General features: G+C 41.3%; 1 protein-coding gene across 3 annotated transcripts in view; it reads right to left on the bottom strand.

Moving 5' to 3' along the window:
* Positions 1–856: 856 nt before the first annotated feature.
* Positions 857–18,352, bottom strand: part of SRPK1 (SRSF protein kinase 1) — a 70,494-nt gene continuing 52,998 nt past the window's right edge. For all 3 annotated transcript variants that reach the window (XM_037063318.1, XM_037063317.1, XM_037063319.1), the window contains 4 exons: positions 14,799–14,906; positions 8,646–8,715; positions 4,862–4,954; positions 857–3,304 (listed from right to left, as the gene is read on the bottom strand). In XM_037063318.1, the coding sequence (XP_036919213.1) occupies positions 3,120–3,304; positions 4,862–4,954; positions 8,646–8,715; positions 14,799–14,906 (456 nt within the window). In that variant the 3' untranslated portion in view covers positions 857–3,119. The remainder of the gene's footprint in view (positions 3,305–4,861; positions 4,955–8,645; positions 8,716–14,798; positions 14,907–18,352) is intronic.

The following is an 18,352-nucleotide window of genomic DNA, read 5'->3' as shown; positions in this document are numbered from 1 at the left end:
AAAGTCACAAATAAAAATGAAAAGCAAAGACTAGAAAATATGATGGAAAAAGACAAAAATGCATTACCAAGTCATCAAATAGGGAAGCACACCAAAAGAAAGCTGGGTAACCTGAGTAAATCACCAAAAAAAAAAAAAAAAAAAAAAAAAAAAAAGGAAATGGGCAATAAAACCCATGAAAGAAGTTCCCGACTTCACCAGTGACTGAATATGAAAATTGCTGCAAGACGCTCCCTTTTTGGACAAACTGGCTACCAGGAACAAAATGAGCAAGGTCACACAGGCCCTCTCAAACACTCTTGGGCACAGCAAAGTAGTCCAACTCTCCTCCACATAAGTTAGGCAACATTTATTAAAAGCCCTACAATGTGCCTACTCCCTGGCCCAGCCATTGCATCTCTAAGAATTTACCTCAAGGAGTGAATCAGACAAGTGTACGCAACCTGTGTACATGTGTTCACCATGCCAGTGCCTTAGTCGGAGTTCACATGTTTTTGCCATTTTGTACCTACAGCAAGTGTAACCTGAGGGGAGAAAAACACCAAAAATATTCTGGGACAAAGGCTGCCAGATATAAAGAAAGACAATTCTTTCAGAATTTTCCAAAATGTAGTTAGTCCACCCCAAGCCCAATGTAAAAGACACAAGAAACACAACAAACCCCACAAGATAGCGTGTGTTCGGGTTGTACAGTTTCACTGCATATTTAAGATAAAAAAGCATACCGAACCAGTACCTTTTACTCTGAAGCTTGGGCCAGACCAAACTGGGCAATAAGTGAACACAAAGCTTCTGGTAACAGGTAGGTTATTAAGTTGTTTATTGTACTGCATTTACAAAGAAAACAGACAATGCATCCAGTAGAAAGAATAAAAATGTATTCAGGATTTTATTTTTAACTGACAGCAAATAGAAATCCTTTAGTGAGATCATGGCAATTTGACAGTATTATGATTAAGTTCAATAAAGGTACATGGGTGCTTGGAAGATCAAATTCTACAGCTGCCTCTTTCTACGCCTTCTAATTCATCTGGCTCCTTAAATGATGGGGAAAGCCCTTATTTCATGAGAAATGGTTCCAAAAAGTTACTGATTCTCCTACTAAGAGTTCATTTCAATTGTTAAAATGGGGCCTTCTATTTGTGTTTTGGTTATTTCACCTTAATATCACCCCCAGAGTTCTGTAGTTTCACAGTTGTGATTTTACAGTGGAGAAAAGGATTCAGTTCTGGTCTACTATTGCTTTGAATGTGTGTGTGTATTGAATATATACATCACTGAAAACCCAAAGTGGATTACAATTGCTGAAGGATTTTCCCTGCCGTTGTTTGATGTAATCTTTTTATTCTCTTTATTCTTGATAGGTGCATAGACAGCCTCACTTAAAATTCTTTCTATAGGAACATGTCTGATTTCAGGACTACCCAATCAAGGATCCGATGGCCAGCCACAGTCATTCAGGGTAACGTGTTTGAGTTAAATGGATCGCATAATTGTACCACTTTCTCCTTTCCCACCATTGGTGGGTGAATGACGGAATCTACATTCTAATTCCTGTATAGAAAGTTGGCTACACAAAAGTCTCATTGGTAGCTTTGCTAGTAGAGCTTCAAGGTGCACCTCCTTGGCCTTCTGTCAATCAGAGTCCTGTAGCCGCTTCCGGGGAGTGCTGTACCCGCCCCCCCAAGGCCCATGTGGTCTGAGCTGAACAAGTGGCTGTGACCTGTCATGCCCCTTTTGCTTTCAATCTGACCCAAGGAATATGTAGTCTAGGGCAAGTCTGAGAGAGACTCATCCTAAGATTCATAAAGCCTTTTCTCATTATAAAAGAAAAAAAAAGCCTCAAGTACATCTCAATCATTTCAAAATTGCAGTCAAAAACTTACATTATACAAGGAAATAGCAGCAGAGAATGGCTAATGTAAAACCAATCAACAAAAACCTAAAGACAAACACCCCCCCACCCGAAAGTAACGAAAATAAGAGGTGCCGTCCCACCCTTTCCCTCGGTTCTTTTATCCTGGATTTCACTTTAGGACCTGAGGCCTCTGAGAAAATCAAAATGGCAAAGCCACAGTGGGAGACTGCTTCAAAGTTAAATTTTGGACAAGAAAAAACTGAAAGCTATAAATAAAAGTCTGGGGACTGCTTCAAAAAAAAATGAAGAACTCTAGACGTCTTCTTCTCAGATGGGAAATCTCTGAGGTCCAGATCTCCTTTCTCAAGCCAGCCTGCATTCCTCCGTTACGGGGTGAGAAACCCAAGTGAACTGAGTCAAGTGCCAGCCAGGGATTAAAACAAAAACAAAAACAAAAACAAAAACACCCAAACAAAACAACTCTGCTGTTAGGGTAACAGCAGACACATAGGAAAGGACTGTTTGCAGAACATCTGAGGTTCTGAAGAAAGTACTAGTCAATGGTTCTGTTTTGGTTTCCATTAAAAATCAGATGGAAGTTTCAAGACTCTTGGAGTTATTAAAGAATGAAAAGAACATGACAGTGTTTCGAACAGTGAGAAAATGGTACCCAAATTTGGTGTTAGACAGCTCATTTAAAAGACACAGCAGCTTAAAAGTCGCAGGAAAGAATGTGAACATAGAGAACAGAAACGATCCAGGAAGATGATGCAGCCCAGACACAGCGCGTTTAATGTCTCTGCTGTACAGAGAGGTAGCCCCTTCCCCCTTCTCATCCTTATGCTGGCAGCAGGGTATGCACTAGAAAATTAGACTCTTAGAGTCAGTGAATAAAAAGGATGAGCTCATACATCTTCATAGCTCTTTTTTAAAAGGCTGCTTATAATATAAAGGATGTCCTAATGGAAAGACAAGGGTACAGGGCGAGAGGCTGTTCCATATTTTAGTCCATTAGTCTTTGGCAAAGCCCAATCAAGGCCAAATTCACCTAGGATGCCCAATGGCTGTGGGGGAATCTCCACAGGGTCAAGGAAGCAAACCCAAATGAACATGTCAGATTAAAAAACAGAAAGAAAAAGACCCCTAGAAACCCTGGAAGGAAGAGCTTCACCCTGAACAGGGAAGGGGGAAATGCTCGGAGGGGTGGGGCGGTGGGCCGGAGGGCCAGCCCGTGGTCTCTGCTGCGGTGCTGGGCTGGGGCTTAGGAGCTGAGCCAAGGGTGGCGGAGACAGTCAGCGGCAGTGGCTCTCTTCTCGGGGATCAGCTCCAACATGGGCAGTAAGAAATCCGTGAAGCCAGCTGCCTCTTCCTGAGACCACTCATACTTCTCCACCAGAACCTCAAAAAGGCCCCAAGGTTTCAGCTTCGTGATGTGTTTCAGGTCACCTACGGTTAAAAACAGCACAAAAGAAACTGACCAACACTGACAAGTGACAGACTCAATGGAAATCCAGCCTACTCTGTAAGAACCCAATTTTGCCCTCGGAATCACGCCCTCCATTTACACAGCACCCTTCTCCTGCTGCATTCCCTGGAAATAAGTGCCTCCATTTTTCACGAGGGCCTAAAAATTCAAGAAGATCTGTTCACTTCACCAATCCAAGATCTTAGCCCCAGTCAAACTGGGCAGGGCTGTCAGGTACTAGGTATTTACTGAAACAAATATTCTAGAACATCAATCTCTTTTTCATTTCTTTGATGTAACAATTTTTTAAAAAAGATTAAGTCAATTATCCGTGGCTTATTAAGGTAAATGCTGCTTTATTTATTTAAAATTTACTTATTTTGTTGTTCAACCACAGTTTTCTGTCTTTTACTCCCATCCTACTCCCCACCCCCAGTGCTCCCCACCTCCCTCCCATTTCTACCTCCCTTAGTTTTTGTCCATGTGTCCTTTATACTTTTTCCTGTAAACCCTTCCCCTTTCCCCCCGAAATTCCCTCCTCACCCCGCCCTCTGGTCACTGTCAGGCTGAAAGTGACGGCAATGCTGCTTTAAAATTCCTTCTCCGACACCGCTCATCCCAAGCCCTTTTGCGGGCAGCCGTGCCTATGCCACTCCACCTGGAACAGGCAGCCATTACCCTGACTTCGCACACAAGCAGGAACGCTTACGAAGCACTTCACTGGCCCCCCCGCCCGCCCCAAAAGAGGAACATTAGAGGTATTTCTGAGTATGCTTGTTGTCAGTGTTGAGAAAAATAATTTTTCTCAGCAATAGTGTACAAGTTGTGAGGAAAAGGGAACCATGACAAAGGGAAAAAGACCAGTTTTCTAGTCCCTTCTAAGTCAGGTTTTCCACATTTCAGCTTTTAAACTTATTTGAAATGCAGAAGAAATACGTATTTAAATATGCCAACATATATTACCGAGTCAAAAATTTGAAGTGAGAGTTTTATCTTTGTTTCCTTCACTAATTAAGTGATAACAAACTTAGGAAACCACAAAGCACAAAATTAATTCACGTGACTGACGTTGAAGTGGCTGTCAGGTGTCAGCAGGCTATGAGGTGAGTCAGACGCAGTCCTGCCCTTAAGCTTAAACCAAAACGCTTGCTTGCCCTTTGACAGAGGCAGTGCTTAGGCCAAAGGCTGGCAAAAATGTACCCACTTTTGGAAGTGCTATGTAGGCGTCACCAACCAACTTTGTGCAGGTATCAATCACAGAGTAATTAATTTAATATGACATAAACCCTACTAGTGTCCCCATTCAGAAACCAGAGAGCTGAGGTTGTGTCAATGGCCACGTAACCAGCAGAGCAGCCGGGAGCTGAGCCACCGGGTCTGGCTCTAGTTTCCGTTCTCGATCACACCGCCTCATCTCTCTGCTGAGCAGACCACCCTTCCGTGGGTGCTGGGAACGTGTACCCAGCTGCACTCACCTCTGAATTTTTTAACACTTTTGCCTCCTTATGTCTGGGAATATACATACACATTTACTTTACCTTTTTTGGTGAAAAACTCCTTGGAATATTTTCCTGCCACAATGAGCTTGCGAGGCACCTTCCCCAGAAGTTCTATGATCAATGCAATGTGATCTGTGTTTTAAACATTTCAAGAGGGGGAAAGACATACATAAGAGGAGTAACAGACACAGCTCTCCACAGGGGCAGAAAGTGCAGCACGCGCACCTCTTCGTAAAGCATTTCAGGCTTGCTTTCTGTCCTAAGTGGGAGGAAGACAACTTTATCCATCTAATGGAGAGTCCTGAAAACCATACAAAAACCAGGGGCCCGCTCCAGTGGCATTTGAGCCGTAAGTGAAAAGAGTCTTGGTGTGAGGCTCTGCGTCCTGCAGCTGTATCCCCGGGGCCAGCTGACAACCCATGCCAACAACACCTCTCCCGTGACTACAGAAGTCCTGAGACTATTTCCCACCGAGGGCGAAGCGCCTTGGAATTCTGCCTATCTGTTCTCTAATGTGCGCAACGTGGTCTAAAATACAAGGGTAAGAAGAACAGGATCAAGGACAGGCTGCAAAAGAGGTTCTTCTATAAATAGCTTTTCAAGGACTAGCTGTTTAAAAGTAACTACAAATAAAACTAAGGCAGCTCAAGGGGAGACTGGGAAGGCCAAGAATTATTTCAGGTGGCCAGTCACCTGACCGTTGCTTGCTGGCATGTCCCTTATAGAGTTTAGAGGTTTATCTACATTTTTATTTCTATTTTTTTCTATATACCTAAGTTCAGGTGGGATTTTTAGGAAAGGTAAAAAAATGTACCAATGTGCTCTTAGACATTCTAGAACTATTATTTATAAAGTGTTCATGATGATTAAAGCATTAACATATGATTACATGACTTTTCATAATCACCCTGTACAACAGGCAAAAGACTTACACACTGTCTCAAAGATGAGAAAATGGAACTTCAGAGAGCATAAACAGCTTCCTTGAAGCTACAGGGCTAAGGAGAGCTCGAATGCAAATGAAAACCCACATCTCAGTCTAGTATAGAGTTGTGCGTGTGTTTTTAAAAATAAATCACACTTTTTAAGTAAGCCAAGCACTAGTATTTTAAAGCATAGCTATTCGTAGGCTACTGAAATGTCCACATCATGCAGTGCCCAGTACCTGTCACAGCATAAATACGGACTGTGAACACCGACAGGGACACATGTAGTCTGCACCGGGAAGTGAGCCTGCGACCAGCCAGCAGCCACACTTATAGGTAGGTGACAGAAACAAGGGTATGCAGAGGGTTTAGAAGTGCTGGCTCCTAGCACAAGAGCTTCATAAATGAACTTAATCCTGTAGTCAGAGATTCATCACCGTCAAAAACATGTTCTTGACGAAAGAACTTTAACTCACAAAGTTCTAACAACGCATCCTCTAGGGGGATAATATGCTAGACAGCTACACAGCTGGGAATTTGTGAAGGTTTCGGGTCATGTTTCTCATGTAAATATCCTACTGGTGTCTTTTAAAAAGGGCTTTACTATATGAATTCCCTATAACCTCTGGGCAGTTTCAACTGAATTTATGGCTTGGTAACAAGTACTTGGCTGCCCAGAAATTTCTGCCAATTTTAGACAGGACTTACAAGTATCTTTTGTATAAATTCATTGTGAGACTATAATTTATCTTCCTGTAAACTTCCAAGTGAAAACTTCTTTTCATATTTTTCCTATACCAAGAAATTATTTTTTCCATGAAATTCTTATTTACACTTAATTCCAACAACCTATCAATTAATTACTAGATTAATTGCCTTACCAATTAATCACTGGATTGATATATTTTATAGGGAAAATGATTATCCAGTATTCTTCCAAGAGCCAGGGCTGTGAACCGTCAACGATAACAGAGCACATGTTACTTAGGCCCCAGTCACACTGCGATTTGCAACAAACTGAATATACCAGTCAGCGGTAATAAGGGTTCACTTTTTCTTTTTTTTGCACTTGAGGACCAAATTGTAGTAGTTTGAGGTTTCATCTAAAGACTGTTAGTATTGACTGGTACAGTAAGGAAAAATTAGGACCTTAATATCTAGGGTAGATGGTTCCCCCTTGTACCTTACTTGAGACTTTTCTTATAGATTTCAATTTTCAGGTTTGGTAGCGTAAGTCCCTACACAATATAATTCTAACCACTATATGTGTTCTGGACCACACACACTATTTACAGTCTAGGGAAGTAAAGAGAAAAAAAGTTAATTTTCCTTCCCAACAGATATAGTAGGATATTTCTAAAACAATATAAATCTACAGCCCTACACTTATAACCCAGGGAAAAAGCAAGCAGAGAACACGGAAAGAAAAGTGTATACAGAGGTCATAATTACAGTGTTTTCTTACACAGAAAATGTGTAAGAAAACACATATGGAAATAGAAAACATGTCCAAACCGTACCCACTATAACAGACATTTGCTATGGGAATTAGCGCAGCATTTTCTGAAGAGGACTTGCTGGGAATATCAGCAGGCCCTGCCAGTGTAGCCTATTAACATCTCAGGGGACTCCGTGTGAGAAACAGGAAGCATTCTTGTTCCTACAGAGCGGGGGTGTCAAACTCATCTTCACCCGCTTTGTATCAGCCTTGTGGTTGACTCCAAAGGGCCGAATGTAATTTTACAACCGTATAAATGTAACTACTCCTTAACAGTTAAATGAGAGCTTGGCTGCCGCCAGGCAGAAACAAGGAGCCAGGCTGGATAAAACAAGGTGGAGGGCGGTTCAGCCCGTGGGCCTTGTGTTTGCCACCTGTCCTCTAGAGCATAAAAACCTGATTTCCCAAAGCAACAAGGAAAGCACAGAAAGCAAAGGGTTTATTTTCTACAATGGGAGGGCACATTGCTACCACTCTCTTAAAGTAATTCCCATTAATCTTGAAAACAAAAGCTGCCTAAATTATATAAAAGATAAAATATTTAATAGTTTTTCCATTCACATTATTATCTCTTGTAGTTACTGAGATGCCACCACCATAGGAAGGAAAAAAATCACACACTCCGCTGTGGGCGTTCACAGCCTCCCAGACAAAGCAACTGACTGCTCGGGCAATTCCCACTGGCTACCACAAAATGGAAATAATGATCATTTTAAAAGACGTTATTTATTTATTTAATTTCAGAGAGAGGGGAAGGGAGGGAGAAAGGGAGAGAAATACTGATCAGCTGGTTGCTTCTTGCATGTCCCCAGTCGGGGACCTGGCCTGCAACCCATCCGGCACTCAGTCCACTGAGCCACACCAGCCAGGGATACAACATTTTATTTCAGAATGGAATTCTAAATGTTAGTAGCATTTACAAAGAAAAAATATGGCTTGAATTTTCATAAAGGGGGCAAAAGAGTGCTAAATGTTGTGGAGTTTATACAGACGAATTAGGATAGAGTCTCTGCGTTCAACAGTAGCAGGTTTGTATATTAAAATTATTGATTTCTAAATAAAGTTGGACGTATAACTAAGCAACAAGTTGATAAACAGGTAGATTCAAACTGAGTAAACTGAATCACCACAGATAACTAGATGTTTTAGAAGAATGCAAATTTTAGTTTAACTAATTGTGGCCTCCTCTTATGCTATTATAAGGTCCTCTAATATCTATTATACAGTATCTAGTATATCTAATACCTAATATAAAACGTCTTATATTTCTATGTTTTCTGGGATTTATATATACCTAGCACACTAAAAGGACTAGGTCCTTCAATACTAACTACTGGTGTTAGCCACAGGTGGGAAATGTAACTACCACACACAAACATCCTCAGTTACGGGGACTCACCTTCATCTCGAGTGTATTCTTCCCCCGAATGAGGTTCAAACAAATAGTCACCTGTGGCCAGTTCAAAGGCCTAAGAAAAAGAGGACAGTGTATGAAAGCATTAAAAAAAGTCCTTTGGGAAGCTTATTCTTATTTGGCAATATTAAGTAACCTGCAGATAATCATTAAAAAGTATCTAGGAAATTATTCCTAAAGAGCTTCTCTTCAACACCTGTATCTTAATAAAATGGAGCAGAAAAATAGCAAAAACTCAGTTAAGGTTACCTCTAAAATGTCAGGGATTCTATGGCTTCTTGTGAGGCTTAGCTTGTTTTACATTCCAGCAGGTCCCTGTGAAATGGAACCACACTGACAGCAGATAGCTGTGCTACCCTCTAATTATCCTGAGGTCTACAGTCCCGTGGAAGAACAGAAACAAACTGATTTTTAAAACATTTTATTTATTTTTAAAGAGAGGGCAAAGAAGGGAGAAAGAGGAGGAGAGAAACATTAATGTATGGTTGCCTCTCATGTGTCCCCTACTGGAGACCTGGCCCGCAACCCAGGCATGTGCCCTGACTGGGAATCAAACTGGTAACCCTTTGGTTTGCAGACTGGCACTCAATCCACTGAGCCACAATAGCGAGGGCACAAATTGTGATTCTTATTCATCAAAATTTGTTAATCTCTTTGGAAACTAGTATTTTAATTTTTTTAAGTCTCGTAGTAAGAGTTCAAGTAAAGATACTGAAAATAAAATTTACAACAAATACAGAAAAATTTCTAAAACCTTAAATTTTTTAGGGGTCTGAGAAAGAGACCCAAAGAGGAAGAGATATTGTGAAAACTTATAAAGACACAAATCTTCAGGACTTCCGGCCAAGATGGAGGCATAGGCGGAAACACTGTGCCTCCTCACACAACCAAGTTTAAAGACAACAAAGTTTTAGTAACAAAAATGCAACCAAAACACAGAAAATTGAACTATATGGACAACAACGAACCATTCAGCTAGACTGGTAAGAGGGGCAGAGCCAGCGGCTGGCAGAGCGGGGTTGTGCAGGAAAACTCAGCCAGACCGACCCAGGCGCAGGGGGTGGTTGGCGGATCCCAGGCATGGGGTTGCGACGAGCAGACCCAGTGAGGGCACAAGGCAGCAGGCTGGCCGCAGTCACATATTTGTGCGCAGGTAGACCAGGTGAAGGAGCGAGCAGTGAGACAGACTGCACAGGCCCCAGCGGCAGGAAGCAGCAGAGGGAAACGCCACTGCCCCCTCTTTGGCCCTGCCCCCACATACAGCCTCACAACCCAATGACTGGGTTGCCCTGCCCTGGTGAACTCCTAGGCTCTGCCCCTCACACCTAACAGGCGCAAACAGACCAAAATATTATGGCTCAAGAAGAACTCAAAGCCCCAGAGTCGATAACTCTAAGCAACCAAGAAATAGCCAGCCTCTCAGACCTACAGTTCAAAACACTGGTGATCAGGATGCTCACAGAACTGGTTGATTATAGCCACAAATTAGAGGAACATATGAAGGCTAAACTAATTGAAACGAAGGGAAATGCACAGGAAACCAATAGTGATGGAAAGGAAACTGGGACTCAAATCAAGGGAGTGGACCAGAAAGAAGAAAGAAACAACCAAACAGAAAAGAAGGAAGAAACAAGAATTCAAAAAATGAGAGGCTTAGGAACCTCCAGGACATCTTGAAATGTTCCAACATTTGAATTATAGGGGTACCAGAAGGGGAAAAGAAACAGCCACAAGTGGAAAGCTTATTTGAACAAATAGTAAAGCAGAACTTCCCCAATCTGGCAAAGGAAATTTCCTTCCAGGAAATCCAGGAAGCTCAGAGAGTCCCAAAGAAGTTGGACCCAAGAAGGAACACACCAAGGCACATCAGAATTACATTAGCCAAGATGAAAATGAAGGAGAGAATCCTAGAAGCAGCAAGAGATAAGGGGACAGTCACCTACAAAGGAGTTCCCATCAGACTGTCAGCTGATTTCTCATAAGAGACCTTGCAGGCAAAAAGGGGATGGAAAGAAGTATTCCAAGTCATGAAATCCAAAGACCTACAGCCAAGATTGCTTTATCCAGCAATGCTTTCATTTAGAATGGAGGGGCAGGTAAAGTGCTTCTCAGATAAGATCAAATTCAAGGAGTTCACCATCACCAAGCCCTTATTCTATGAAATGTTAAAGGGACTTAAGAAAAAGAAGATAAAAAATACGAACAGTGAAAGGACAGCAAACTCAGTTATTAACAACTACACCTAAAACAAAAGCAAACTAAGAGGACAGCTAGATCAGGAGCAGAACCATAGAAATGGAGATCACATGGAGGGTTAGCAACAGGGGAGTGGGAGGAGGAGAAGGGGGGAGAAGGTACAGAAAATAAATAGCATGGATGGTAGGCAGAGAATGGATAGGGGGGAGGGCAAGAATAGTAGGGAAAATATAGAATCTAAAGAACTTGAGACACGTGGTCATAAACTAAAGGGAGGGAAATGGGGGAGGGGGTGTGCAGGGTGGAGGGGAATGAAGGGGGGGAAATAGGACAACTGTAATGGCATAGTCAATAAAATATATTTTATAAAAATAAAAATAAAACCTTAAATTTTCTCATTTTCTCCACCTAGGTACTTACATCAAAAGTTCTCCAAGAGAACTTTATTTTTAAAACATAAGGTAGTTGCTAGTAGTTACAATTTTACAAACAAGATAACAGCAAAACCCACACCAAACCAAATGATCACCTTAGAATCAAAAAGTAGCAGAAGCTCTGGGTAATAAAACACCTGGCTGAACACCCCTCCTTTACAGATGAGAAAACTGACCAAGTGGAAAGGCAAAGCCCATCCCACACAGTCCTGGGCTCCCAATCCCTACTCCTGTGCTTGTCTCACACTGACCGAAGAGCCTGTTCCACATTCTACATCATTCAGGGTGGCAGTGACAGTGAAAGATACAGGCGAAATCAGTTATAAACCCCAGTGTGCTGGCACATCCAAACAATGAAATTTTTGTGCTAAATAGATATGAGCTATCAAGTCACGGAAAGACACGGAGGAAGCTTAAATGAACACTACCAAGTGAAACAAACCAATCTAAAAGACTACATACTGTATTATTTCAGGTATATGACACTTGGTAAAAGGCAAAACTATAGAGACAGAAAAAATCAGTGGAGGCCAGGGATTGAGGGGAGGGGGATTCTAAGGAAGGAGGGAAAGTGGAATGAATAGGCAGAGCACAGAGGATCTTTAGGGCAGTGAAATATTCGATCTTAAAGATTCGCAGAATGTTTGGAAAATTTAAAAACATCTATTCTTTATTGATTCTTGATTTTCTTCACAGAACTAACCTTCTAAACTCTATAGTCTTGAATGATGTAGGTAATCTCACAACTTGTCCCTTTACCTCTCAGAAAGGGTTCCAATGTCTCTATCAATTCATTACAATGGATGCAGGATCCATCTCTCCAGGCACTTCTGATATTCCACAATTTATTTTTATTCTCTGGCTATGGCCAAATTTAAGGCAACATTTCTACAACTATCAGCAGAATGAGAGAAGCCTGGGGTGGGGGTGGGGCAGGGCGGGAAATGATGATCCAGTTCTCATGAAATTGTCTCATGTCAAATAAATGCTTTCCTTCCCTGGTCAAGAAAATTCTTGCATGTGAGCTGGTCCACACAGGGAGCAAGACTAACACTAATATCTTTTATCTTTTGTCGCCTCACTTCTTAAGCCTGACAGAGTAAAAGCTGTGTTAAATAGCAAGCAGGACCCATTGCCTTCAAACAACCTACTACTAAGAATCACTTATTATCAAAATAGTCAGATGCCATCTATAAACTAGCTGTATTTTGTAGTTGGTGGTATCTTTCACTTATTTATTCTAACAAATCAATTCAAATCAAATCCTTCAAATTCAAAGCTTTAAAATATGGCATAAATAAGTCAGATTTTATTCCAATGTTCCTTCATCTTGTGTGTGCAAACCCAACCTCACTTTATTTCAAACAGCAGCCCACTTTAAAAGTCAATGATATGCCATAACAAAATGATTTATAAATTCGTGTCATATCAACAAGGTTTTAACTCCATTACTATTAGTGTAGATGGCTAGCTAGTTATTAATAAGGATGGCAGCAAAGGGAATCGGACATTCTTGAGTCTAATGCACTGGGGAGCATGAGCCTGTGCACTTCAGCAGGGAGTTACAGCTTCACACGCTCCGGGGGACCCCAGCATTGCCCCACCGAAGACTGATACACCAGCCTTCCCCACTCCAGTACCAGTCTGTTGGGGGGAGCAAGTGGAGGTAAGCACACATGCAGGAGAAGTCGAAATGGTGCTGGGGCAGGTGCCTGACCACAGAGGCCTGTCCCTCTAACCTGGGACAGGGTTCAGCTGGCTAGGGAGGGAGACCCATCAAAAGCCCACGGAAGCTTGGTAAGTTGATTGCTTACTTTGAAAAAGCACCTGGTCCATACCAATCCTGAGATAATACAACCCACCTTAACCAGGAAGCCCCATTCCTCAGGAACATAGACTGGCTCTGTCTGCACATTCTCCATAGTAACCATGTGGGTCTAGCTGCTGTGTAAACACAGGCTCAGGCAAGAGCCTGGGTATAGCAGTGCAGCTGGGAACAGCCCTCGGCTACCCAGATAGGGACTGAGACTGCTTGGCAGCCGCCTGAAACAGAAACTCTTGCCAATTGGCCTTGTTTTGGCCTTGCTGCAGACGCAGTTGGACTTTTCCATGGCGGAAGGGATGGAAGGGACACTGGAAACCCAAAGGCAGTCTTCTATTTCTACCTGGATAAATCTTGCCACACCACAGTCTCCTGTGCGTGGGCCTGTGAAACGCCTTTCTCGCTATCCACAACCATCAGCAACATTACCTTTGGAATTTCAGGAATGTAGGTATCAAGAAATCTATGATTCAAACAGGTAGAGGCTTGTAACCTGTCCTTTCTCTTTCAAGTTTTCCAGAGAGTTGACTATGAATATCTAAATACTACATATTTATTTAAATGACAGTTTATTTTTTGCCCAGTTCACTCATTTGACAGTTTGCAAATATTCATTAAGTACTACTGTATAATTAAGAATTGGTCTTTTTTCCTGTGTCCTGGACAGAGCCTCTAAACTCTCAGCATTTCCAAGTGGTAGGAGTACCTGTTGTTATTCATCATGGAACCCTGGGCCACACTTAAATTTATGCTAATGATGTGACTCATGATGAGTTCCAGTTCTGTCAGTCATTCTAGCAAATCACTGAATCTGAAATGATACTGGAATACTGGAATCCCCAGATTTGTAGCCAGTTGGTCAGAAGTGCAGGTGGCTTGTGAAACTCCGAGCTTTTGGCTGTAGCTGTATCTGAATTGATGCAGCCTTGTGGGGAATGATGCCCCTAACTAGTGAAGTCTGCACCAGAACTGCACTGTAAACACCCACACAGAATGTGCCAGGGCCTTGACCGGACATTTTGCTACATATGTCACACGTGATTCCTACCAGCATAGCACTTACAGCCCAGCAGAACAGAGACAAGTACATACACAATAACAAAGGAAGAGTGCACTCCATCTCAGTGAACAATGTACCATGTTCCAACATGAAGCTATTTGTTGGAAATCATATGGTACCAACTAAAGCTAACCCGCTTGAGTAGATGCTTGCCAAGGACAAAGCAGTAACTTATGAATCCACTGATGATTGAGCTTCATTTGTAACGAGGTACAAAGATCTCTGAGTAACTGCTGAACTATACAAACCGAAACAGTTTCCAGGGGTTTCCCTAATCTGAAAATAAGAGTAGAGATGAAAGGGCAAAGGTATCTGTAACCCAATCAAAAGCAACACCACCTCACAGCAGTTGTTTTCAATCCACCTCCACATGCCCCCAATCTCCAAACTGTGGTAAGAAACATTTGGTTTCTGCACCTAACAGGAATCGGCAGGAATCAAATGGAAAGCTAAATGTTTACAACTAGCTTTTGAATTCAGACCTCTCCAGACACAGAGTATCAGTGATATGCCACACACACTAAAACTTCTTCACTTCGTTAATATGCTGGTCTACTGAAATGAACAAACAGCACAAGGTATGCCATTATGAAATAACAAGTGAAGGTCAAGGCAGAAAACATTACCATGCACGCAGTGCTCCAGATGTCTGCGGGAGTACTATAGCCAGATCCTATGAGAACTTCCAAGGAGCGGTACTGCCGCGTTTGAATATCTTCAGTGAAGTGTTTATGCTGAGTAAATGGAGAAGGAAACAGTATTTTAAAATTTATTTATTCTAAAAAGTAACAAGGCATTATTGCTTGATAATGGAGATTAAAGTAAATTCTCTGAAGTTTTCCCTGAACCAAAGTTTTTATTTAGCTAGTTTCTTTCCTTTTTCTTTTTAAAGACTGTATTTATTTATTTTTAGTGAGAGGGGAAGGGATGAAGAAAGGGAGAGAGACATCAATGTGTAGTTGACTCTTACACCCCCAACTGGGGACCTCAACCCAGGCATGTGCCCTGCTGGGAATCGGACCAGTAACGTTTGCAGGCCAGCACTGAACCAGCCAGGGCTTAGGTCATTTTTAAAGCATCATTTTTAAGCTAATAGCTCCAAATAGCACTTTGCTTAACAGTCTACTCCAAATTATTTTTGCAAGCATATGAAGTTAAACTTAATATATAGAGATTAGAAAATAACACTTTCTAAGATTTAGGCTTCGAATTTCAAGAACCCTAAAAAACAGCACCTATGCAGAATTCTTGAGTGACATCAGCATCATGACAGAGTAAGGCACACCTGGGTCATCCCCCTCTAATCTACAATGAGTGGAATATTTATAACTCAACAAAGATTCCTCTGATCAGTACACTAGGATGCATGAGATCCACACATCCATACATCTTGAAGGTGGGTGGACCGGAATGCAAGGAAAGGTAGAATTGGGGGAATAGGAGGGATGGTGCCTGATACCCTGTTCCACAGTGGCAGGTGAGCCCACAACCCCAGTGAGCAGTGGGGAAGAGGCCCGTGACTATGCCCACCACTTCTAGTAAAGGGAAAGGCAGCAGTGACATTGGCAGCAGCAACTCGGGCTCCCTCCCCTGGCTGCAGCAGTGCCTGTAGCCCTGGCTCCACCCTCGCAGTGGCAGTGTCTGAGACTGAGACAACTCTGGAAGGCACCAGTGACCCTGGAGGCAGAAGCAGCTACAAAGAAATACCTCTTGAGACACTGTGACAGCTCTGGCAGAAACTGTGGAGGGTGGAAATTGCTAGTAAGTATAGCCAGAGTCTGCTCAGGAAAGAGAAACCAAAAATTTGTGCTACAGTACCACCTATTGGAAAACAAAAAAGGCCTCTAATTACCAGCATGTTGAATTGTTAAAATTAAAGTTGTACTGAGTACGAAAAGCATTCACTACTTCAAATGTGCCACCAGAGTGACCAAGCACCATGAATAACCATGGCAACACAGTACAACAAAAATAAAATATTTGCCCAAAAACCAAACTCAGTGCTGTATTAACATTGTGATCTCAATGATAGAGAATCCAAAAACAGTTGTCATGAAGAAATTGTATGAGATAGAGGAAGACTCAGAAAGGCAGTTCAATGAGCTCAAGAACAAAATTAATGAACAAAAGAAGTGCTTTACAAAAGATAGTGAAACTCTAAAAAAAACCACCAGACAAAAAGGAGCTCTGGACCTGCAAAACTCAAAATAAGATAAAGAATACACTGGAGATGGAGTAGACCAGATAGAGGAGAGAATTGGCAAACTCAAAGATAAAAATCTAGAAATAATTCAGGTGGAAGAGCACAGAGAACTAAAATTTTCAAAAAGGAAACTCAATGACAGTTTCATTTCAAACTCACTTGTTTTGAAGGGCAGGAAGGGCAGCATAAGGATGATAGGTATGCCAAAAGGAGAAGGGAAGGAGAAGGAGACAGAGAGCCTATTTAAAGAAATAACAGATGAGACACTTTCCAAATCTGGAGGAGTTGAACATACATAAAGGTCACAGAAAACCTAATTATCTCAATGCAAAGAAACATTCTCTAGGACACATTCTATTAAAATGTCAGAAGTCTACGGTAAAGAAAGAACTGTATAGGCAGCCAGGGGGAAAAAGGAAGTAACTTACAAAGGAACTCTCATCAATCTGTCATTAGGGTTCACAGTAGAAACTCTATAGGCCAGGAGTGAAATGACTCATCAAAATCAGTAAAAGATAAAAACTGCCAGCCAAGAATAATATACGGAGCAAAGTTACCATGTAGATATGAAGAAGACAGCTTTCCCAGACAAAACAAAAGCTGAGGGAGTTCATCACCACAGACTTTCCTGACGAGATATTAAAAGGACTTCTTCTACTAGAAACAAAATGGCAAATGTACATAAAACATCAAGTAAGGTGATAGAATCAGAAAAACTGCAACTCTAATACAGAACATGGTATTAAGACCTTCATCACAGCATAAAAGTTACAGGGTGAAAAATCATTAAAAACAATAGCTACTTCAATATGGCAATGAACACACAACCTAAAAAGGAACAATTTGTCAGTACTAACTTCTCACATATCAACAATTACCTTAAATGTAAATAGACTGAACGCACCAATCAAGAGGCACAGAGTAGCCTGATGGATTAAATAATAAGACCCAACTATATGCTGCCCTTTCAGGAGACTCACCTCATCGAAAAAGATAAACAAAGACTCAAGGCAAAGGGGTGAAAAATGACACTCTTAAGCAAATGCGACCCAAAGGAGAATGTAGCAACACTTATCTCAGCCAAAATAGATTTCAAGCCACAAAAAAAAGAAGAGAAAAAAATGGACATTATATAATAATAAAGGAGACAATCCATCAAAAAGACAACATTTACTTATATGCACCAAACTTAGAAGCTCTAAAACATATAAAGCAATTAACAGACTAAAAGAAAAAATGGACAGAAACATAATAGTGGTAGGAGGCTTGAACACCCCACTTACACCAATGGGTAAAGCAACCAGACAGCAAGTCAATGAGGAAACACTGGCTTTAAATGACACATAAATCAGATGGACTTAATATAAACAGAGCATTCCATCCGAAAGCAACAAAATACACATTCTGCTCAAGTGCACATGGAACAGTGCAAGGACAGAATGCATGTTAGGACAGAAAACAAGCCTCAACAAATTTAAGAGTGATGTCATATCTCATATCTTTTCTGAACACAATGGTATAAAATAGAAATAAACTACAAGAAGAAAGCTGGAAAAATTACAAATATGTGGGGATTAAATGACATGCTATTCGGCAACTTAGGGGCAACAAAAGAATCAAAGAAAAAATCACAAAAAACATGAAGACAACTGAAAATATGACATACCAAAATCTATGGACTATGCAGCAAAAGCAGATATAAAGGGAAGTTTATAGCAACACAGGAATCCCTTGGAAATACTAAAACAAATTCTAACCTTTTTGCTGGTGTTGGGTCTTGCCTTCAATTGGTAAAAAATATGTTGTTTGTGAAGCTAAGAAAAATGAGGTATGCGTATCCCAAGAAACAGAAATCTCAAACAAATATTCTAACCTTAAACCTAAAGGAAGGAAATAATAAGAATCAAAACAGGAATAAATCAAACAGACTAAAAAGACAATAGAAAAAGATCAATAAAATCAAGAGCTATTTCTCTG

This window comes from Sturnira hondurensis, unplaced genomic scaffold, assembly GCF_014824575.4.
Source record: "Sturnira hondurensis isolate 20B ecotype Veracruz unplaced genomic scaffold, ASM1482457v3 Scaffold0014430, whole genome shotgun sequence".
Taxonomy (NCBI): Eukaryota; Metazoa; Chordata; class Mammalia; order Chiroptera; family Phyllostomidae; genus Sturnira; species Sturnira hondurensis.
This window is presented reverse-complemented; position numbering and strand designations above follow the sequence as displayed.